Source organism: Pelobates fuscus, chromosome 4, assembly GCF_036172605.1.
Source record: "Pelobates fuscus isolate aPelFus1 chromosome 4, aPelFus1.pri, whole genome shotgun sequence".
Lineage (NCBI taxonomy): Eukaryota > Metazoa > Chordata > Amphibia > Anura > Pelobatidae > Pelobates > Pelobates fuscus.
In genome coordinates, this window is record NC_086320.1 from 356394860 (window position 1) to 356420484 (window position 25625).

The window sequence follows — 25625 nt, forward strand, 5'->3', positions numbered from 1 at the left end:
CTGGCGTTAATGATGTTAAGATTCTAAATAACATTTAGCTTACATAAAAGTGTTACTGATTCCCAATAAGAGCAGCCACAAACTTTAGTTTAATGCTATCTTCAATCTAATGTATCTTTCATCGTATCCTTAATAAAAAGTGCTACTTTGAATGCACCATCCACTAGAAAATGATTCTATTTATATGACCACATTGGTAATATAACTTTTTTTTAATATAGCTTTGCTGGAATTTACTTCTTATTTTTATCAAATTCCTTTATGCGCACCAAAACTCCAGCAGAAGGGGAAAAAGTTGAACATTTTTTAAATTTCACCTTCGGGAAAATTCGCAGTAAAGAAACATTTTGACATGATTCCTGAAAATGTTTTTTTTATTCATGTGAATATGGACGGACAGGATATGAGCTGTAATTGAAGGTTATAATTGGTGGCTCCTTCCCTTCAACACTTGAAGAGTTAATCCCACGGCCTCTTCCGTACTGCCAGTATCTTGCACATAAGCTGTTACTGTGCACGCAAATCTAGGTCAATGTGTTTCAATAACTCCCCTGATCCCGAGACGACAATGACTGTTATGAAATTATGGTACCCTGGTTTTAACTTTTACATCTAGCGTATACTTTTAGAAATAAAAATATGTTTCTTTTATGTTTCTAAAACAAGATCTGAATATTATTACATTGTAATGATTTATTTTCTCTTGTCCCGAGCTGTATTATCATTACTGCAGATACTATATATGATCTCTGTAGAAAAAGTACAATTATAGCATGCAGTAATAAATTCGGCGCTTGTGTATTTTTGTTTTTTCAGCAAAAGTCTCAAAATTGCAATCATAAAATCTGAGAATGTTATGGATTTCATTAACATTTTCCTCCCTTAGGACTCCCTATTGGACAATAAGAAAAGTTCTGTAGCATTTAAATACCACAGACCCAAATGCTTTTTTCACCAAAACAGATGTGAAGCCTTGTATCCCAATTGGCTTTAAAACAGGGAACGGCTCAGTAATTGATGGCTATTAACATGTTTGTTGTGGAGTTTCACTGTGGTTTCCCATGGAAAGTTCTGTTCTCTAAAAGGAGAGTTTAGTCAGACAGAGTTTTCCAGGTGTGTTTCTTTGTTTGTGATCAAAGAAGACAGTTTTTAATATTCTTTTAATTGGTGAAAGCAACTTGAAAGCATTAAGGCGATGGGTACAATTTTAAAACAGATGTTGCAGATGTTTGTCGGTTGATTTCATTTCTAGAGAAGTCTAGTGTCTGGTAAAAAGTACACTTCATAGAAAAAGAGAAAGATTAAAAGAAAACCCCACCGTTCTGTCCATCCGTCTATCTGTTTAGCAATCCCTACCCTTCTTTTTTCTAATTCATGGTATCACTCACTTTGATAGTGCTAATGTCAAATAAATACATTTCCAGTTTCACCTTAGCTCATTATTCCAAATTAACTAGGTAGTTATCCCCACCTGGGCACCTGTGGATGGAGGAAAGATAGGGCACTTGCGGCCCCCATTCTGCATCAGTGGCAGCTGGGGACGTTTAACAATGGTAGGCTGTTGCCCATCCTGACTTGTTGGGTTCTACCCATTTAACCTCATGATATGTCATAGCAGCTCTAGTCATTATTAAAAGAGATAATTCAAACTGAAGATATAATCATGACTGACATATGTTTTCTCTTTCTAACAAATCCTTACAAGCATTCCTTATAATACCATTAGATTTCATTTTGTTTTTGAAACAAAAAATTGGCATGTGCGGGTGCCCGATCTGCCAATATGGACTAGCCTCCACTGCATCGGAGTCTAAAAAGATATCTTATATCCCGGGATTTCCTATCAAAGTGTAACTCTGGCTGTGTGAGGCCCTCGAGTAAGAAAAATATGGAAATCTACTCTCTCTACAACGGAGAACTTATTCAAGAGGTGGACCTGAACTATCAAAAAATTTGCCATCCTTCAGTTGAAAAACAGTATTGGCACAGCCCCCCCCAAAATAGTACCCATTTTTTAGAGCATCATTGTTTGGAAGGGCTAGAAATAGTATGCAAGCTCATTGAGCAGGGCCCTCCATCCCTCTGTTCCTGTGTATCCAACTTGTCTGGTTACAAATACGTGTCTGTTAGTCCACCTATTGTACAGCACTATGGAACTTGGCGCTTTACAAATAATAATAATAATAAAAAAATTAGCACTGTAACATAGCAAATCCTCAGCAGACTTAATGAAGACATGTAGATGTACTTTATGTGTTATAGTATGTCGTCATTACACTTCATTGATAAGAATGTCCCTCCACCATGAACCCCAATACTCTCCCTGGACTCACAGCTAAGCACCCCACACCATTCCAACCATATGGACCCACAGAGACATGTGGTTGGGTAAATGGCCAATATCCACATTAAACTCCTCTCCCCGGCTCTCTGCAACAGAGGCTTTTAACGTTTCATTAAAGTGACAATTTATCTTACACTGAAAGCAAATCCTGCTGAAACATTAACACAGATCCATAAGACGATGATATGCACTTTTTACCCTAAACCTGTAAGCATCACCGAGATGAATTACCGCGGGGATCTATTTTATCTGCTTTGACATTGCAATAATGCAGTGTGCCGACTGATACACAACTAAAACTTCACGACTATAGATCACTGAAAACAGCAATCAATGCTCGGCCGCTCATAGCATAAGAGCAGACATAGTATTGACATTTGATAATAGCTGCCTCTATCAGATTTATGCTTTGTTTTTTGTTTTTTTTATATCACTAGACTTTTTACGGTGTTCTAATGGCTCAACAACATTCAATAGTTCGAAAGGTCCTTCGGTATTAAAATGTCTAACTTAGTCAAATATGTATTGTAAGTGAATTATTGTACGTACTGGCGGTGTGATTGACCGCGTAATGAACGTAATTGTGCTCTTTTGTTGACAGAATCAACTGTGGATTGAATAGCACATTATTAATATAAAGTCTTTACTTTTACTTTCTTAAATTACCAAACAGCAAATTGCTCTATGATTAGAAACTGTTGGGATGAAATATGAATATTTCATGTTCCATTATATCATTCTAGGTTAAGGTTTTAATTACTTCTCAGGGTATGCTAAAGCAGTGGAACCTCATGAGCAATAAAGTCCATAGCAGTTTCTCTTAAGCAGAGTAGATAGTGGGAACCGCACTCAATCCCAGCGGCCACGGGTGCTCCGGATCCGGACCAGCAATCCCAAAATCATATGTAAAGAAGAAAGAATCACAGGCACTCCGAATTCAAGCCGCAGGCAGTTTTATTGTAACAAAATGCAACGCAACGTTTCGACCGTAAAGTTCTTTATCAAGCTTGATAAAGACCTTTACGGTCGAAACGTTGCGTTGCATTCGGAGTGCCTGTGATTCTTTCTTCTTTACATAGCAGTTTCTCTGGCCATGGGAAGCTATCAGTGAACTTATGAGAAAATAGTTAAATTCCTTTTATTCTACAGAACTTTTATACCACCGCAAGAGAACACCTTTTATACAGGACCCACAGAAACAGTTTATTATAATAGAGTAAATCTTCTTTTTATTACTTCCTTCATATCTGTGCTCACACCTACAAATCCTATTGTTATATATTTTTGGTTAATGCATAAGAAGAAGTGACAATTGCCTATTTTGCATCCTACATTTTACCAATGGACCCACCAAATTTCATATGGCATGTTTCATATCTACCAATGTCCCGGGATAAGGTGGGACAGTTCAGATTTTTTTTGTCTGGATTTTTTTCTCTGCCCTCAGTCCACGAATGTCATTAAATGTGTGAGCAGCTTATAGTAGCCCATGGAGGTGGATTTATTTCTACATGTCAATTCTTGGCAGGCCTAATGTCATTATTGGTGTACGTTATGCCATTGGCTTAACCCTTTCTTGTTTCATTACTCCCAATTATGGCTCTGATTTTATACCCCCAAATGATGAGAATTCTAGAGCTGAGCTCTAAGATTCAGTCCATTTCATCGTTTGCAACAATAACAAAGACTTTCGTTAAAAGATTGTTGATTTCCATCAATCACCCCCCTCCTCCCCCATCTTTGCTGCAAATCCAGCGAATCTTTAGTTTTGTTTAGCAACAAATGTCTGTCAAATGTCTTGGGAAAAAGTTTTTCATTTGCAACAGTTCCTGTTCCTTTCTTATGGAGGATTCAATAAAATATAATACAAACAGGCCAGTCATGCACGAGAATTTCACAAACAAAAATGTTTTACATTTATTTTCTTGGGTATTCACAAAGTAGGTAACAAGAGTCAATCATGTCCCTATTGTGTCCGTTGCTATTTTGATGGGTCATTTTTGTCATGCCTAGCTTTTTGTGATGTCACTTAAGACGGAGATGTGACAATATCTGAAGTCCAGTACGAAAAAAGCATTTTAGAATTTTAACTAAACAGTAAAATGAAAAGTAAATTGCAACATTCAGACAGAAATAGCCAGGCTGGAGTGTAGCTGAGTTTTAGAATTTATTTTCAAGCTATCGATATTTTACTAATCTTTCAACAAAAGATCTGGGCAAAAAAACTAGACTGAAAACTCTTGTTCCCTTAAATTGAGGCACATCTGCAAAGTCAGACCGTGTAGGAGTGTTCATTTTTCTAATTATAAATACATTAAAAAAGATGAAAGCCTCTTTAGACTATACGATCAACCGAATGCTATATTAAATAAAGTTAAAACCTTTTAATATGTTGATTTTATAGACTGAGGGTAGATGCTGGCAACTGGCTTATGCAAGTCATTTTCAGCTATTCCCTTTACGAAAGTATTTATTAGCCATTCTAGAACTGGTTCTGAAAATGATATATGTTTTCAGTAAAGGCATGCATATGTATGCTGTACAGGTGGCATATTGGGGTGGAAGGGAAGACTGAATTTTCCACAGAGTCTTGCCAAAAAAAAAGCTATATATATAAGCTTATATATAATAATTAAGGTTTTTTTGTATTGAATAAATGCAGGTTTCTACACCAGCCCAAAGTACAGGAAGTAAAAAATGTACAAGATAATAATCTGACCAGTGTTTTCTGAAACACAAAACATGCATTTAGATAGCTTTAATTCTGTGAAATGTTATATTCGTTTTTCAGAATGTTAGAAAAGTTCATTTTGGATTCACTGAACAAATATTTAAATTTTCATATATCTTCTAGAACCAATAGACCATCCAAAGTGTTATGATCACTTCTCCCTTTACAGATAAATTAGTAGGGAGTATCAAGATCCTCTTATCATGTATCAAGGTCCGCTTTAAATTGTAGCTTTCCATATTGGTGCATACGACTTATCCTGTGCATACCTCCCAAGTGCCCCTATTTCGAAGGAACAGTCCCTATTTTGTGCCCAAATCTCTCTGTCCCTTATCTTAATGCCCGCCTTTTATAACAAAGCTCCACAGCAATAATACTCTCAGTAATGTGTCTATAAACTACAATAAATGTGTTTAGAAATCAGACTTTGTAAATAAGATACATTGTTTTTGTTATACATTTTAGTTGCAAAGATTGCTGTCAGGAAGTCACCTATTTCTCAGAACGGCCCCACCACTGGCTACATTACTGTTCACACCTCTAAGTATGGAGGCATGGACTAGACGCAGGGATAGGCAACCTTCGGCACTCAAGATGTTTTGGACTACATCCCCCATAATGCTCTTACACCCATAATGCTGGCAAAGCATCATGGTAGGTGTAGTCCAAAACATCTGGAGTGCCGAAGGTTGCCTATACCTGGACTAGAGCCTGGTGTTTCCTTTGTAACCTCTCTGGCTAAGGATGTATTTGAAGATGATTAATATCTACACTGTGCATGACATACTGCAACAAGGAACTCACGTAAAATTAACTGAACAATACCTAACTATATTATCAAACTCACAGGAGAACCTATGCCTTATTGTTCATCTTGGGACTCTCCCAAAGTAAATTCTATATTGTATTTAGGAGTCTTTTTTCAATTGATTTGCTTATATCAGCCTGTGGCCTGTACTGATATTATCCCCTGGCTTCCTTCTATTTAGTGGGCAATACGAGGAAACTAAAGTCAGCATAAAGTGACATCACATCGGCCCCCAAGGGTGCAGAAACACCGGCTGCACCCAAACACCATCCAAAATGAACCGCTCTAAGTATATACTCAGTAATTAGGCTCACAATAAACGCTGGATATAGAAAGATTGCTTTATATTCAAGTACACCAGCAGACTATTTAATTACTGTAATTAGTCTTATTTTCCTGTTTAAACATATCCCTGCACTATCAGCTTGGCTTTCCTTTTAAAAACACAGCAGTAATTATATTTGCCCCCTGCGATTCATTATGCAATATATATTTTCTCTGTGTTGCAATTCAGTTTAACATTACGTGTTTACTGCTTTACATTTTTTTTCAGTTTTTCTTTCTTTTCTTTTTTTAACCTCGTGAATGCTGTCATGTCAGCAAGCGACACTTAATAACATAATATATATATATTGTTTAGATGTTTCGTACTTGAGCCTCACTTTATTAGTGCTTTCTCGTTACTGAACGGAGACTTGGTACTATGATGGAGATGCAGTAAACTTTTGGATATATCACCTATATGGATTATAATGCAATGATTACAGCTAAATCAAACATGCCTATTCACTGAAGTGAGAATTGTCAGGATTGCAGTGTGAATTTTACATTTAAGACAAAAGTGTCCAAATTGGAAGCATAGCTGACTTTAATTTAATTTTTTTGCCTTAAATTTTAAATTAATTTTGAATTAACTTTAAATTCGAACAATTCTCACTTTAGTATAGTCTTGGAACAACAGATCCTGCAGGGTGGTCACATCTTGGGTTATCCCCGACCGCTCTGCCAAACTGCTCACGTTAATTCAAAAGGGTGATACAAACCAGCGAGCGGGAGTTATGGTAAGACTATGACCTACTTGGAAAAAAATTTACTAAAACAGCTGAGCTAATAATTTTTTCTAGTTTGGCAAGCCAGTAGTCAGTATTAGTGCCTAAACATCTATGGTGTTCATAGTGTGGACTTGGGTGCAATTAGGCTGGACTTGACATTTGATCTTGTAGGATACTTTGGCAGCTGCTACATTATCTTTAGATGAGACAGCTCTGTATTGCTGTACTCCTATTTTGCCGTATAACACACATTTGGGAATTGTGGGGCTGCATTTTTCCATTCGTTCCTTTATAGAGCATGTTTCTTCTATGTGAGGCAGATTGTATTCCTCGGAATTTGCAGCTAGGGAATTTGTGTCATGTTTGCCTTTCTCCTCTCTCTGCTTTTGTTGCTTAGCAGTAAGTCTTCTGTAGGAAGAGATAAACCAGCAGATGTTGACAGTGAAGAATCTTTTCATAAATAAGAAACACACAGAGCTGTGTTCCAATGCATCTAACATCTTCCCATGTCCATCTCTTGGACTTAATAGTGGTGAATAATTGTTGCTGAATACCATGTTTGGCAAAATCAGCTTCCAGCTTCCACCAGCTTGGGAATTTGTGTAAAAGGGTTTGAAGACCTGCTGATTGTTGATTTATTATTTATCACGTTCATCTTAGCAGGTCGGGGCTCACCGACACCCTACGGTGCTGAGCTCTTGGGTATTCATTGTGTTTCGAAGCTTCCTGGGCAGATGTATATGGAGATGTCAGCCTCAATTCTTCATCTTCCCTACTACTTAGTCAGCTGTCATTTCAGATGTGGAACAGACTCCATATGTGTGTTAAATTTTTATGCATTCGTGTTATTAATGGTTGCTTGATAATATGCAGTTAAAAAAAAAAGCACTTTAATTCAGATATCGCAGGCTGAATAGGTAGGCCACATAAATATGCTACGAGTAAAGCAAACGAAAACACTACAAAATTTCAATAATCCTTGTCTTTCGTTGTCTACATTTGATTTGATGCACTTTTAAGACCCTTGGCCCCTAAAGGGATTTAGTGTCAGTAACTGTGGCCCTAACTGGCTGCCTGTAGACATCTTTAGTTAAACCCGGCAGGCCCCATGAAAACCAAAGTATGCTGGGAATTCATCTGAAAACATTTGAAATGCCATAACTTTTTCTCTACCGAGGTTCCTTAATAAATCAATTTTTTCTGCCCTATTTAAATTCAGTAGTTCAGGACACAGATAATTATGTATAAGTTTACAGGCTGAGTTTGACAACACAGATATCACAGAGTTTTGCTCTCAAAATATCTACATCAGGAAGCCCTAACATAATTCTGTCAATTGACATTTCCTCTCAGTGGAAACTGTAGCAGTTCAAAGGTCAAGCTGTTTGGCCATTAGTCGTGTCAAAAGGCTGACTTGTTGAATGTTTGGGCAGGAAACAGTAATTTTTAAAAATATATTTTAAGCGTAAAAAACCAAATGAGCAGACGGCAGGCACGTACGACAGTGTTATTATATATCATCGTGGGACTAAATATTTTTTTTCCAGTAAAATTATGGAAGGAACAAATGTAAAGGTTGAGGAGAAAAGCAACGAGGCACCGTTTGACCCCTTCAGGCCTCAGATTGCAGCCTCCCAAATTGAAAGGATTAAACAAAGAGAGACAAAAGTAATCTAATAACATTGATAACACTGTGCACATTCTATTCTCAGGAATGGAAAGATAGATATTTATAATAATGCACTAATGATACTTTCATATTTTAGGAGAGAATACTGAATAACACAAAAATGGATTTGCTCACAAACAAGTGAGTTATAGTTGGTTGACAGCCAACGTTGCCCACAATAGCTTGGATGGAAAACAAAACAAAATCAACAAACAAACAAAAAAAAACTTAGAGATGTATTTTGCATCTTGGATCATTGGGCCTAAATTCTGCCAGTCCACAAGGCATTCAACCATGATTGAGTAATTCCAAAACTCTACGCCGTTGGAGGTCGCTGACAATTAGTTTCAGTAGGACAGTCTCTTAATCCGTGTGTCTTGCTTTGAACCCAGAATTAATCATTAACAGCAAAAAAATGTATTTTGGTCATTTATTTTTTTCTTTTGACCCTTTTCCACCTTTAGTTCATTTTTCTAATGCATGAATGTGCTCTTTGAATGGTCTAAAACAACACTGAATTGATTAATTTTTAGAAAAGCACGTACTGAGTATTTTTTTAAATATAATTTCTGCTATTAACAGACCCTGCATTTTGTATATTTTTTGACAATATAGTGGAAATATTTAAAGCTTGGCACAGATCTGTTTTATGTGATGTAATAATAGCACCGCAGGCAGCATCTATATTAAAACTGTTAATTTAAAATATCAGCTGATGCCCCTGTTATGGATATATAATATGCTAATAGCCTGCTTCCAAGTCCCTTTCATATTATCTCGCAGCATGAGCTGCTTTTCACCTGCAATAATATCACTGTGTGCAGTATTTGAAAAACTTGGGCGTAAATTATTTACGTTTACTGAATATTTGTTAAAAATAAATTAAATAAATAGTTTTGTTTTTTATTTTTTAAAAGAAAAAAACTATTTTAACAAAAAGGTGAAAACATTTATTTGAAAAATTACAAATTTTCTACCACCAGGTCTGAGGATATACCACTCTGTAACCCTACCTATGATTAATTGCTACATTTTGTGAAGATCTCCTGATAAGGGGGATTATATAAGAACAGTTAATAAAATCATTACAAACCTCCAGGTGGTATGGGTGTATGTACTTACAGGGCAGGTAAGTAAAATATAGGCATGTGTGACAGTCTAGTAGGGTAAGAAGGGAAGCAGGGATGGTAAAATAAAAATGATGAAGATTAAAGTCCATGGATGCTAACTATATTGAGTAATTCTCATAATAAGCCATCTGATTAGAAAAACAAGAATAAAATGTATTAGCTTGACGGGATTACGATGGCCAGTCCTGTCTCTTCACGAACATTCTGATAAATTACTTACTGTTAAGAAGCAAAATAAGCATTTTCTGTTATGAAGCTAAACACATTTTACAGCCTATTAGTAAATGTCATCTGAATCCTGCATTTCTAATTTCATACAAATCAAAGCGTTGTCATAAGAACAGACAGAAATTAAACTGTTTCCAGTCTAATATCGCAGTAAATATACTTATACTTGGACAGCGATGTGTAGAACATAGGACGGTAGAAGCATTTTATTTGTTTCTTTGACCTTGCTGCCGTTATTTCAGATTCAAAAGTTAATGACAATACGTGTAGTAGAGAGGGGGAAACGGCTGGTGTCTTTCTGATAAAACAAGCTACTGAACAGTGGCTGGAGTCCAAGGGTCCTGGGCAACTCACTTAAAGGCAAACTACACCAAAAACACAAAATTCTACAACCTGACAAAACATGTTGTAAATTGATACCTATGCAAAAAAACAGCTATCCTTGATGGAGCTTATAATAGTTAAAATGGCCTATTTCAGGAGGCAGCCATTGTTCCTGAGGTTTTAAATTCCTTTATTGAAATTTCCTACTCTGTATGGTTACAAATTCCTGCTCGATATGAGACCTCATGGTCCTCTTTTAAAGCCCAGCAGGATCCTTTATGAAGGACTTGGTCCTGCTGGCATAGAAATATTGACTGTGTCACTGAGTGGATTAATAAAGCTCACTCTTTCTTTGTAAAACCCTGTGATTGAGGCACACCTTTCATCCCATATATGCATTTTTCCTAGTGGATTAGCATCCAGAAAAGAGAAACTAAAAATCTAATGCATTGGCAGGTTAGGCAAAGAAAAATATGAGTGCCTTGTAAAAACAAAAAACAAAAACCATAAACACATTTCTTTTACTTTATCGGTTTTCAACTGCGTTCTCTACAAGACATTATAATAAACATATAATTTCAACGAATGCTCGTAAAATTACCTGAATCCATTCTTTAACAGAGTCTTCTCCCGGAGTCCACCCATTTTCGATGTAGTTCAGGCGTGATCGTTCTGCAGACCAGTTAGTGCTGTACTGGGATGAGACTGAGATTTGGTCCGAGTGTATTTCTCCAGATTCCATACCCAGTGGCTCCTTGCACTTGAAATCTGAATAAAATTATATTAGATTGATATATTTAGTTGGGGTTCCTGTAGCGGATTGTTATACTTTTCTAAACCTTGTGGTGGATCCCTTATTCCTTGTATTATCTATAGTTTGTGGTATATCCCTTCTAATGTTAATTTGAATTTATTCTGTAATTAAACCTGCATCCAAGGGGTCACAGTAAACACTATTTTGTGGGAGTCATTTTTAAATGTCTTATATTTATTCCACCAAATAACAATTCTATTGCTAATTCTACAGCAAAAAACAGGTGTGAGGAAGGCTGAACTTGATGGACGCAAGTCTCTTTTCAGCTATCTAACTATGTAACTATGTAACTATGTAACTATATAACTGGTAATATTTCCAGGAAAGCTAATGTAGTTTTCTACAAAAAAGATCGACAATGAAAAGTCAATCAACATACTTGGTGCTGCCTAGACTGACATAAAAGTCCTTATCTTGCTGTTTTATTTAACAGGCCCTCGTTCTCGAGGAGGTTTGATTTATTTAGAAGTTCCGTTAATGTTTTATGCGATTGGGTGTGCACTAGAATGCATAACTGGCTGAAACATTCATGATGACGGGACTAACCTTCTTCAGCATTGTTTGGCAAAACACTGTAGTTTGCAGAGAAGCCTTCCTTGGCTATTGCATTGTCTGTGTGAAAAATCATTGAGAGAATTCCGGTCGAAGAATGAATACGTCCTGGGGTGTTCTGTCCGCAGTAACGTCCAATATGAGGACCAACTACAGAAATAAAATTACAAAAAAATAATTAATATTAGTTTACAAACACAACAAATTAAAGTAACAGTCAACAATTCTGAATGTAAAATAATAATTTATATTGAAATGATACACATTCGTGTAGTAAGGATTTAATGGCTATTTTTGGCTGTCTGGTTGAGCATCATGAGAACTGGGAGGGAACATGGGCTGCTATTTCAGAGAATGTATGATTCAAGGCAGGGATGCCCAAAATATAGCTCCCCAGATGTTTTAAAACTACGACTACCATGACGCTTTGTCATTCTAAAAGCATTTTGAAGGCTTGCAAAGCATCACGTGAGTTGTAGTTCTACAACATTTTTGGGTACCCCTGATTTCAGGTATTCTTCCAACAACAACAACAACAACAAAGTGGAACTCTGACCGCCCTACTCAAAGGGTTAATTTTGCTTTGAACGGGAGTCATTGAACTCAGGTGGCTTTTTGAGATGCGCAAACAACTTCAGCATTGAATTTACAAACAGAGGAACTTTGTTCGATTTGTAGCCATAGTTGAAGAGCCTATTTATGAGTCACTGCAATATAATTTTTAAGGACTTATTTGGGATGTCTGCACTTAATTTGTCTGAATTCTGCCCCCTGGACATCTCAGGCGCTTTATTTTCTGTAAGTCTGGTCTATGGCGAGGTCGGAGAATTTGCTGCACACCATACAAAGAAGCATTGAATTTCTGTGTATGAACATGCCCTCGTAGCTAATGCAATATTGATCACACACATTATTTAATCAGTATTTCATCTATAAATAATAGCTATGATATCATTATATATTTCCCAGCTTAGAACAGAATAAACCAGGGCACGTGTGTAGTAGGGACGGCTTGCTAACTTCTTGAAGTATTTTAAATGCCTCTCTAAAAGAGCTTTTATTACATGTTTACTAGGAATAATCTATTTCCTAATTTTGCAGTACATATTTATTCTGTGAACCACATCAAATCATCCATTTAAATTCCTTGTGTATCTATTATTAACGCATATAATTAACAACTGCTGCCCAAATGTCTAGTCAACAGTGGATAAGAGGAAGTAATTAAACTCGGCTTATCTCTCAGAAGCTAATTATATACATATATTTATGTGACCTTTTCCTATCCGTTTTTTTTTCTAAGGTTCCCAGTTGAGAAAGTCCATAGGATGTCAAAGGAAAAATAAAGTCACCGTCAATTTTATTTCCAGTGGATCACTTTATAATTCCATACATGGCATTTACACAGATTAACCCTAGGAGTGGCAGAAAAGGTGAGGAATTATTTACCTGTCTTCCCTTAAATGGGCTGTATCCTATTATAAAGCAGAATTTATTCAGGTAGAAGCCAGATGGAATGGAGTTTAAATGCATCATTTATTAAAATACTGAAGAAGATGGCAAAACACCGAGATTTAGCCTGGGGTGAAGATCGATACAATGCTTGGGGAACCTTACACCTTCAAAATTAGTTGACTAGTTCATTACACATAGACCTCTAGCACTCATTAAAAAGAAGAGAGCAGGTACAGGAAATATGGGAAGGTTTGTTCATAAAATACATTTAGTCCCGGGGGCGTCTGCGCCACTTTCTCTGTCTTGACAGCCTGCCAAAGGCAGCATTATTAAGCAAGTTTTGTGCGCTATCTTACCCCTGGAATAATTCTGTTTCTAAGCTCTCGGTTATAGTTGTGTCCAAATATGAGCAAAATTATACTAACACGGCACTAGAAATAATGAGTAATTCCTTGAATAGCTCAAAATGCTTACCAGTTAAAAAAATCCATTCCACTAACTGCTTGGCGATCTACAACATAAAGATTTTGCCAACAAATATAATAAAGTATTTTACATCTACTGAGTGACCGAATCTGATTTATATGTGCATAAAGCAAAGAATGGAACACAGTAACATAAATGATCATATTGACCTTGCAAACACTTGTCTGCAACTTAATTGCAATCTCCAGGAGGTCATTCAATAAACAGTTAGTTGTGTGAGGGGCAAACTCATGATTAGATTACAAATTTAGGTCAAAATGTTACGAGTTGGAAAGTCCATTTCTCACATATTAGCTGTTTTAACCTACATTTTGCTGCCTGATATTTAACGCCAAGCAGCTCGCTGTTTAGCGAGTCAATCCCGTTGCCTTACAGCAGTAAACACTTTCCCGGAATAACAGCCAGAATTAACAGAATGGAAATAATGTATTTTTGATCATTATTTATGCACACGTTATTTTGAGATGTGAAAGTTTCCAAGCATAGCAAAGTTTAGACATGAATTAGAGGAAATGTAGATAAAAGTGATTAATGGAGTGTTTAATCTGCTGTGACATTAACATCTATGGCAAAACACCGCTTTTGTTCCTTCATTTAGAATTGAGTTTATTTTATTGACGTAGTAAGTACTGATGTCTTGCCAAGGCGATGGCACTCAGTCTACACGCTACTGGCAAGACAGACGTACAAAAGTAAACTATTTCCTACTAAGTGATTATCTTTCATTGTAGGATAAGAGTTATTTGTTAGAGATACTGTTACTGTACTGGCGTTTGTAACATGGTTGGCATTGTATTTTGGGTTCGATCCTCATTGAAGATATAAACATGCTGGGAAAGACCTCAGGGTAAAAGGCATATTGGTCTTAAAGTTTAGCCTTTGGTTTCTGGAAACCCTGTGAACTTTTGATGCCTTTTGACTTGACTAGAAGAATAGTTAAAGGGACACTATAGTCATTAAGACCACTAAGTCTCAAGGAAGTAGTTTGGGTGCAGTGGTCCTGTTCTTTCTAAACTCTGCAGTTTTTTTAGAAACGGCAATGTCTACATTGCAGAGTTAAGTCATAGTGACAGCCACTAGAGGTGCTTCCATAGGCCTGGCCGAGAAAAACTTGGTCAGATGACATGGAAGCCCATAGAAAAGCATTGATCAATTTCTTTCCAATGGAAACATTTGAATGTGTGTGTGGCACTCGCTGTGCATGCGCATTAAGTCTCCAATGCTCCTCTGTGAGGATCACTGGATTGGACATCAGGCATGGCTATGCCTCTTACGTGACTTTGTGGAAGGTGGAGAGGTAAGCAGGAACAAGAGAACCTCGGTGCTGGAAAAAGGTAAGTAAATCTTTATTTAAAAAAAAATAAAAATTGAATCCACATGGGGGACCTGAATAGGAGTAGGGACAGGAACACTATAGCATTAGGAATTTAGGTTAGCTAGGAGGGCAAGACACATAAACTAGAAGAAAGTAGACTAGGAGCAAGGAATGGGTGCTGGGGGTAAACTAACGTAGTTGTTTACTGATAGTACTGCAATGTATGGGCCTTTGGCAAAGAAAACCATCATGCAGTTCAATAGATAAAGGATTGAATGCACTGATGGACAGCTTTGACAGTGGAATAAAGACTGTAGGAATGGTGTTGACAGGGCATGAGTTACTTCATAGGAGATAAAAAGAATGTTGGCAGATGACTCACAAAATAGTGAAGTCTAAGCCAACTGGTCACTGCCCTGAAGTTACCAAAGCAGGCAACAGACAAGACACAGTAAAATAATGGCAACCGCAATCAGACTAGGTCCAAGCATTGGTTGAGTCAAAGATTTCCCATCTCATGTTTGGTTATGTACTTGGCAGTGATGCTGAGGGAGAAGAACCTGGATTGATGTGATGGATGTACCAGAGTGCCTACAAAGTTAATGGACTACACGGCTGGGAGCAGCTCGGGGATAAAGAAATGCTTAGATGGGTGGGCTGGCAGTGGAACCACATGGCAGTACTCCACTAAACAAGCACTAGATGTGCCAGGGAATCAAAGCAGTAGGAAGATAGACATATAGTGCTTAATCTAGGACCACAAAGGCAGAACAGAGACCCATGTTTAGCTGTAGGATTGTACTGCACCTGGTACGGCATCTGACTGGGGAACGACATTATTATGCCGGTGTCTGTCAGGGTAAAAATGCTCGATTGTTGCTGCAACATTAAACATATATATGCTTTAAAAAGAGCTTTGTATAAGTAACCACTAGATTGTCCACAGGTCAAACACAAGCGGGTCTTTACTTAAGAGAAAAACAAAAAGGTAAATTATTAACGAAGGTTATTATGTATTTGACATATAACTGTTAACCTTGTCAAAAAAAACAAACAATACATTCTTGTGCTGTGCTGAATGGGTGAGATAAGCATGTGTTTGAATCCAGGTCTTGAAACCAACTATTACTTATTTTTATATGTTTTACAATACTTGGCAAACTCTAAAAACTAGTGAAACAGGCTGGTATAATGGTTTTAATTTAGAAGCAGATCACAGCAAGAATATATCATAATGATTATTTGTATTGATCAAAATATATAATTGTACTAATCCCTGACAGGGTTATTAATTGAAAAGTTAATTTTTGGAAATTTTTCACATTTTGGCAAATTCACTTGTTCTCTAATCAGGTAGGACATTAATTGAATAGTTGCTACAGTGTGACATTCTGAGAACAGACCCCCATGTATGCTATAATTAATCTCCCACTGCAGTAATATCTTCCCACCTGTAGCCATGTTCCAAAATTGAGAACTGTAACTAAACTGTAGATAGAATAATATTCTTGTTGAATCTACTGATGAACATAAAATGACAACATGTTTCTGGTATAACAATGCTGTTTTTTCTAAAGGGATATGTAAGTGAAAAATGAATTATGTTTTCCAAGTTTCAAGTTGAGGTGTGAAACTTTAATCATCGTGTCTATTGCGGATTGCGGTAGAGAAGACCTACAACTGCGAGTGTAAAAAAAAAAAAAAAAAGATGTGAAACTCAGAGAGGGATTTTTATCTCAACAAAATAGCCAGACACCTGCGTACAAATGCACTCCGTGCGTGACCTCTAAAGCTGTTTGCAGGCAGATTAGGTTTAAGATAATTACAAGTTGTTACCTTTTATTTTTATTTATTTATTTTTTTGTTTTAGATTTCTCAGAACAGTTCTTAATATATATATTTTAGAACTCCCCGTGTTAAATAGTATGGGGGGATAAATGCGTTGAAGATTAGACAGTGGCTGTTTTGTATGTGCACCAAATCACAGGGGGTCATCTAGCAGAATGCCTTGATCTATATACGTGTTTGCGTAGAAAGGGGTAACAATAGATCTGAATCCCTCATTACACTTTTCACTGCTTTCAGATTATTCCTCATTTACTTCCTTATTTGATTATTTAAGCAGAATGCAACAGGATGTGCCTTGTGCAGGATGTGGGGGACAGAGACATCCTCAGTTCTTCCAGAGACAAGTAATGGGAATCTGAAATGATGCCACAAACAGTCAGCTAAAGCTTTTAGCACCTTGGAGAACAACTTGAGGTGACACATTCCATTTCATATGGGAGTAATCACTTAGGCAGAGAAGGATGTAAATATCAGGATTTGCAGTCATGTAAAAATTGTTCAACATGTTTTGTGCGTTATTACACACATTACATGTAATATGGACAACAAGGCACAAAAATTCTCAATTGATTATTTGTGATGCTCATGCCTGGAAGTAACATTTAAATTCCATTTCTGGTGTTCTCAATGCGCTAACCACTTGAGCCAGGAGTATGTAGTAGCTCAGAAAAATGTGAGTTCCTTTCAACTACCACTACATGTGTCAGTTTTACCCTCAGATCACACTGTGTGTGCTACCTGCATTAAGAACCTCTGGCTAAGACAGATTAGAGAAGTAGTAAGACATCTACCCACTAGTCCCATTAATGCACTCGTGTTTATCTCCCTAGCTCAATGTCGGTATGTATTATCACCATAAACATGAAATATATATACCATTATGTTTCTGAGGTTAGTGATATATCCGTCTGGGGTTATTGATTGTACCCATTACCCCAACACGTCACAGTATGGTAATGTAAAATGTTACTTTAATATTGGTGTAAGTGCCTTGCATGGAGACTTCCAATTAATACGAGGTCTTAAGAATCTAACATCTTACAGTAAATGATCACGTCTTCAGTTTTACAAGTGTTTTGAAATCTGTCAGTATGCTGATGCTCTACAATATAATAATAATAATAATAATAATACAGAAATGTTAAATAAATTTGTTCATTATTATATATCTATTATATATATATACATATATATATATATATATATATATGTATAATTTTATTACATCTATAATATAAAATCAATATGGCTTTCGTTATCTCAACTACCAGTGATACAATTGCTGAGGTTTGAGAAGATACAACAGTAGGTGCTTTAATTAACTAAGCTAACGATTGGCTAGAAATAATATACAACAATGATGTCACAGTCCCAGTCATATCCTCGACTGGCACAAGATGATGTCATCAAATGAAATAATATTGACAGTGACCTCACATATTAAAGTGAGTTAAAATCTACTATAGCTTATTTTAGTGTCAAGAATTTCTAATCCATTTTTTTAGCCAACGCTAAAAACGTTCATGCATTTTAAGATCAAATATATATATTTCTATATGTTGAGCATATGTGTGGAGTGGATAGCTGATATTGTTGTTCCTCTGTAGATTTCATTAATAAGATTTAAATTTGAAAGCATTTCTCGCACCTCTGTTACCATGCAGACTTCAGCAATATAACACTTCGCTTTTTCTTTCTCCGAGAACTAATTAGTATGTGAGCTCTGATTCTCTTTTCAGCAAAGGGAAGTGTTCTTGAAGCTAATAGGTTGCTCAGTGGAGGTGAGAAGTCTCTTTTGCCATTGCAGACAGCTGCCACATACATAGATGGCTGGATTTGTATCACGAGAAATACATTTTTCTTTTTTCATACAATCAAAAACAAATGATTTGATATCAAAGGTGGGGATGAAAAATCTATACAAATGTATGTTAATTAGATAAATCTAAGATGCAACTCACCTCACCTCTAAAACCTGTCCGTCAAATGACATAAAAGAACTTAAAAGACAGGTTATTATTAAAAAAATATATATAATAGTAATGCCGTAACTTTAATTTTAAGATAATCCTTATTATAAAACTGAGAAACTTAGCTGAGCTTTTGCATTACTGATTTTTCTGTTTACCAGAAAATGTCTCTGCCATCCCACGGCTAAGGATGTCCAGCTTTTCAACTACAGAGTCAACTGTACTAAAGCAGTCTAGAACAGGGGTATGCAATCATCAGTACATAGACACTCTTCGACACTTCAAATGTTGTGGATTACATCCCCCATAATGCTCTTGCAGCAATAATGCTGGACTGGCAAATCATCAGGGGAGATTCATTTTTTATGACAAGACCATCAAACCTATCTGGAGATAAGTCAACTGTATTAACCCCTTAAGGACCAAACTTCTGAAATAAAAGGGAATCATGACATGTCACACATGTCATGTGTCCTTAAGGGGTTAAAGCAGTCTAGAACAGGGGTGTGCAATCATCGGCAAATAGGCACCTTTGGACACGCCAGATGTCAAAAGCATCAGGGGAGACATAGTCCACAACATCTGGAGTGCCGAAATTTGCCTTCACCTGGTCTAGAAATCAAATGGTACTTAACTGGCATGAGCGAAGCCAAGCTTTGTGGGACATATGCTCAGAAGAAACAAAATTCTTTTGGGCTGTCTATCCCAACCACTTTCCTTTTCTTTTTTTTATCTTTTATAAGAAAACGATGTTCTTTTGTAACATTACTGAAGTGACAAAGCACTGCTAGCATAAGTGTTTGTGTCCGTTCTCATAAAGCGATGTTCTTTATAATTCTATCCTAATAAGCCTTCAAATTCATTCTAGAGGCACGTCATGGTAAGTTTCTTATTATGTCAAATTTATTTGATAAACAGTGCCATAAGGCGACAATTTCCTCTTGAAATTTGTAAAAACACATTGAATTCCAAAGTAACTTCAATGCTAGCACACATAAACTAATTATCATATAGAATAGGTCCATGTGTCTAGAATTACTTTAGACATCTGTTATAGATAACAATCAGAAAACAGTCTACTTACTCCATAGAAAGGCTGTACGTGCACCACCTTGGGAAGAAGCCAGATTAATATATATGCCTGCCTTTTCAGTTTTACCATTTGGATATTAGAGGGTTAAGCTTAAATTAACAATTCAAAAGGTTAAAGACACAATATAACACTGTAATATGGTAGATGTTATTTTACTTTTATCTGACATTTTTTACTTTTATCTGATGTTTCATTCATTTTTATTTTATATGGATCCAAAAAAGGATTGAAATAATTAACTGTATGAAAAGCAGATGTAAAAAATCTGACCATTTCTTCACTTAAAAATCATAGAATGTTTGTGACGTCCAAACAATCAATATGTCAGACTTCTATCGGTGCAGAGAATGTGACGAGCTCAGAGTTAAATTCTTGAATCTGGCCGTTCTCTTTCAATTTTTGTTTAGGGTAAAACAGGCCATTGGTTTACTTGGAAATGTATAAAGTAGCATTTCTAAACTATAAAAACGATAGCCCCCTAGAGTGGTCATGGTGTAAAGAGAGTCCTTGTACTGTTGCACAGTAAATGGCAAAACTGTTTTAGTATGGTTTAGACAACTTAACTGAGTCTTCTGAGTGCCCATGGCTGCATACCTTGCCCATGGCTGCATCCAGTCTTCTCTTGCAAGGGAGTCCATTAGCCCTACACAGCCAAGCAGGTCTATGCCGGACCACATGAAGACCCAGGAGACCATGTAAGTTGTTAAACCAGATTGAAATGGTTTGAGTGCTTACCATGGGAGGGCACCAGCTCTTTACTGGAACCAGCATGCAGAAGTTGGTTATGGTGTTGCAGTGTTCCTTTAACTAGCAAGTACCTCTTACACAAGCCATGTCTCTCACAGCCTAGATTCTCTCTTTTCAATGATGAGAGTTATGGTTGTGGCATAAAGACTGGTGATGACTCACAGGAGTTGTAGTTCATCTACAGCCTCATCGGATGCGCTATAAATTCAATTGAACGACCACAACAATATGTAGGCTCTCTTTTCATCATCACATTGGGTTGTACAATGATGTTGTTATCTTGAGCATAACCACACTTATGGGAACATAAATAACGCTGTATTTGCAAACCTCATCAGGGGTCAAACTCAGAGCCTCGTTAATGTTCTAGCCAGGGTACTATGTTGTATAATGAGAATTACACCATTTCAGTTTCTTATCTAAGCTCCCATTAAGAGGAACATTAAATGATCACATCAATATTGAGTTGCAGCCTTTACACAACCCTTAATGTTTAAAGAAAAATAAAGATAAGCATATTGGAGAACACACCGGAGGTGCATTACCTACAGATGTGGAGTGATTAGCAAACACATTCTTGCATATAAACATGTAATGCACATAGCTATGTAAACATGCGCACGCATGATGCTCATAATAGAATTAAATCTAAATAATCATATGATCAGTTGGTTCTGAATAACGCTAGCAGCTGAATAAGACTCAGGGGAATTGTAACAGCTGCAAAGGTGTAGTTGAACAAACCTAGGAGATAAATGAGCTGACTCTGAAATCCTTCAAGATATTAACTGTTTAATAGCTCATTAAGATGCCTTCCTGTAGAGATTCATCAGTTATGGCAACAAAACCAGCAAACCTATCTGGAGATAACTCTACTGTATCAACGCAGTATTTTTGACTATCATACATTTAATTGAGGTGGTGGATATAGCTATATGTCTTAGATATATTTAAGATGTAAAAACTCTAAAACTCAATTTCAAACTTGGATTTGAATGGAATAAAATAAATGTAATAAATAAATTAGATATATTTATTCTGAATCGATTTGCAAACAGAAGACAATTCACTATCTTTGCATAAGTATATGACTAGTTATCATCACATCAGCTACGTCTGTACTGTATCTACTTAAAGTTTTATAAACTATTATAGCAGGCACTGAAACTAGATTCATATCTCTGGTTATTTATACAAGTTTTGCTTTTTCTGAACAAAAGTCCTACTGAGACACCCACAAAAGTGAATTTAAAGAACTAAAGTATTGTTCTCAAGTGCGGTCGGCCCTATCAAAGTGTGAAAACTCGATAGATGAAAGACGCCTTTTGTTATATTGCACTGTAGGAAAAGTGACTGAAAATCAAACCAAGAACAATCAGTTACACATTAACTCTTGAAGAACTGACAAAAGCTTAGAAATTGTCATCTTATGATACATGGAAATACTCATGCAAAGACTTGTCTGAAGTAATACTATGTGCTTTTTGCAGAGGTAGCAGCAACGCCTGAAAAAATATTTCATTTCGTGAAAACCATGTGCTTTTTGCAGATATCTCTGCACCTGCAGACAATGCAGTAGAGATCATGATATTCTAGATAATTATTCAATATAATTTGGTGTTTCCATACTTATGGGAACATTATACAAACTGCTCTTTCTTATTCCACCATTACCACCCACAATTTCAAAGCAAATGGTTGGACTGTATAGAACCCTGATCTAATCCTCGTTGTCCACATCTGAGACGTACTAGAACATTGACTCTTTGTCAGAGCTAATCATCCAAGGTCGATGTCCAACCTCAAATCTCTCTTCCAATATCTACTGGAAAACTTTTTGAGAACAGGGGAGGTTTTAAAGTGACTATCTTTGTGCTTGAGTTTTCATAAACTAAATGAAGAAAAGTAAGGACTACTGTTCCTTATGTAGAGCACAAAGGTTGACAATACTTGTCAGTGGGTGGAGCTTAAATCAAGATTCTGTTTCAGTTTCCAATCAAAATCCCCCACAGTTCATTAGTAAAATCAATCAAATAGAAGGACAAACAGCAGACATCATGGGCAGAGAAAAACAAAATGGCTGGGCCTAGGTACTGAGCTCCCCAAAAAATGAAGAAACGAGAATAAATATAAATAATGGCAAGTGGCAGGGAGTGAGTAAAACCATTAAGATACAGGCGGCACAAGGAAAAGATTGCCAAAAGAAATATAAGAAGGACAGATCCACTTTAATAGCTATAAATATGTGGCTTTATCCACAATAAACTCATGATTTTGGAATGGGATTCTTAATTTATTGGTGGATCACAATAAAACTGAAACATTAGGGGGTAGAATTTCAAATATCAATGTTTTTTTTTTTACATACAGTAGGCCAAAAATATTTTTATAACAGTGTCCCAGTTTATTAAACCACTGTAATCATATAAGCTTTTCTATTTAAAGCTGTGCAACCAACACTTGGGCTTTCCCATCATGTCATAAGCCCAACATAAGACTGAGCCAAGTACTTATCCAACCAATATGTTGCGGCCCAAATAAGTATATCCAGTGACTCAAGAAAATGGTATAACTTTTCTGATAGATAACTCACCCCCAGGGAATCCATCCCATATCTCCAAATAGTCATAGCGACAAGACCTTCCACCTGGTGCGTTGGAATCGGGTTCTAACTCGAAGCTTTCAAATTCCATTATGATTTCGGACATCTTTGGCGCAAAGACAATGTAGGTGCATTCCAAAGCATTGGGGTATTTTTCAGGAAAGCCTGGCGATTTTATCACTCCGTTCATTGATGTGTAGTTCCGAGAACATTCTGGACCTTAATAATATGAAAGAAGCAATGGGTACATTTTAATTTCATTCTAAATTGTATTGTTTGTAAGTTCATTTGAGTAGGGCCCTCTTCATCTCTCGTATCTATCAACATAAATATTTTTTTGTCATTTACTTGCTGGTATATATCCCCAATGTATATTTGTCAAGAGTTGCAGAATATGTTTGTTCTATATAAATGCTAATAATTGTAATAATTGTTATGGATATTTACACACTGCTATCTTTGTCCTCGAGTCTCAACATATTGCAATTAATAACACCAGTTTTTATTTTAATTTTTATTAATATAACCTCACAGCTATGCTAGTCATGACATGTCTATTATAAATTTCCTTTTCTAAATAGTAATTTCAGTCGTATCTCTGCGACAAATATTAAATCTTTTGGGAACAATAAAAATGCAAGTTGCAAAACACTTGACATATCCCCAGAGAAATAATTACAGACCCTACAATCTTAAATCTTTAAATCTCAAGGTTGACAAGCTTTTATATTCGAATTACAGGGGGAAAAAAAGCTTTGCAGAGGTGGGCGAGATTTACACTCTAGAGGACTGAGCAAGTATTTCTAGAGGTCCTATAGGATAGATTTCCTAACTATGCCAGATGTGACCTCTGCCTTTTGACAGAGTAAACGTGAAAGGTAATTCATGGCTGTATCCAGGGTATGCGACTAGTTTGCCGTGGTGTTGTTACAGGTGTAAAACTGCATGCTCGGTGTGAGTACTTATGACAAACTGTGTGAGTGCAGAAACTGTGGCAAGACACTTCCTAATGTCACTATGCACCTACTAACCCGTCACCAACTTATACTTAATGGAAAAATTAATCTTTCAAAAGTTGTTTTTATTAAAGGTACCTTTCAGAAACATCAGTTGTGCGGAAACGTACAATAATGTAAACAAGCGCACACAAACACACACACATAGACACCTATGTTCACACATACAAATACATACACACACACACACACACACTTATCAAACTAGTGTCGGTAGACTTGAAATTTTTATATTTAATCGGAGGGAAGCATAGTCTGACAGTGTTAACTGAAACAATGTGAGATGGGGTTGAATCAAGCTAAGGATCTCCATGAGAGACCACAAAAAAATAATATGATAAGATAAGACGTGTGTTGTTTGTCTTGCTATAGATTTATTCGGTCATTAAGCCACTGACGAACCAAACAAAAATGTTGTACTTATATACGCATTTATGTTCTCCAGCATGTACGTATATTGTTTATACATATAGAACTAGCAGGTTTTCTTAAGCAATTTGAAGTTTCTTTAACATACTCGTCAGCAGGCTAATGCATTTTAAAGACATGCTGCAAAGGTAACACAGCAAAGGAGGAGCAAACCCATCAGAACATCAAGACAGAGGTTCAAAATTAGGACTATCCAAACAAATTCAGAACGGTTAACAGATAAGCATTAATTATTTCATCTTATTTCAAAATCAAATAAGAGACACCAATCCTTATTGGCCTGGTACTGAACTATGTGTCTTTTACTCGGAATACTGAGTCATTTTAATGAAATATTCTACAAGAAATAAGAGTGTTTGATTTTCTTCATAGCTGTTGGGAATATCCCTGGTCAGTGGATGTACCAATATCATCAGGCATAAAAAAGCCTGGTTTGAAACCCAATTACAAAGATTATTCTTTCTTATATTCTGGGTTTAAAGTTTTAATGTCTCATTATAAATTAAGCAAAGACGATCCACATTGCTCTCACTGAGATATATTAGATTATAAATGTAAAGCAAGCTGTTGTTGGTTTTCATGCTCTGCTAAACACAAGATAATTTGATTCTGTAATTTCAAATAATTTTGCAGGCACTGTCCAGCAATTTAACTTATTTTTTCCAACTATGAATGTGAATTACAGGTTAATCTCGGCAATGTAAATATCGATCCATATCTCCGGCTGTATAACATTTCTGGAAATTTGTTTTGCTTAGCTCTGGAACGATGAAAGAGAAGCTCCCTAGATTGGCATGTCAGCCTATTTCACAGATCATTGTCATCTGCTATATTAAATTATATTGATCCGGCCTAAACAAATATGGTATAGTAATCACACTGAAAGAGGGCATTATAAGGAAAATAAAAACTTCATAATAAAATCAGCAGTGGGAACAAACAGCAGAACATTAACAAAGAAAGAGGTAAAGACAAGATAAATACAAACGACATTTCCATTTGTTTATCTTTC

General features: G+C 36.3%; 1 protein-coding gene across 1 annotated transcript in view; it reads right to left on the reverse strand.

Annotated features, from left to right (window-relative positions):
• The window catches only part of NRP1 (neuropilin 1), a 120389-nt gene that overhangs the window by 50667 nt on the left and 44097 nt on the right, over positions 1–25625 (reverse strand). The window contains 3 exon segments of the mRNA XM_063452624.1: positions 10888–11054; positions 11647–11802; positions 23160–23387. Coding sequence (XP_063308694.1) covers positions 10888–11054; positions 11647–11802; positions 23160–23387 — 551 coding nt within the window.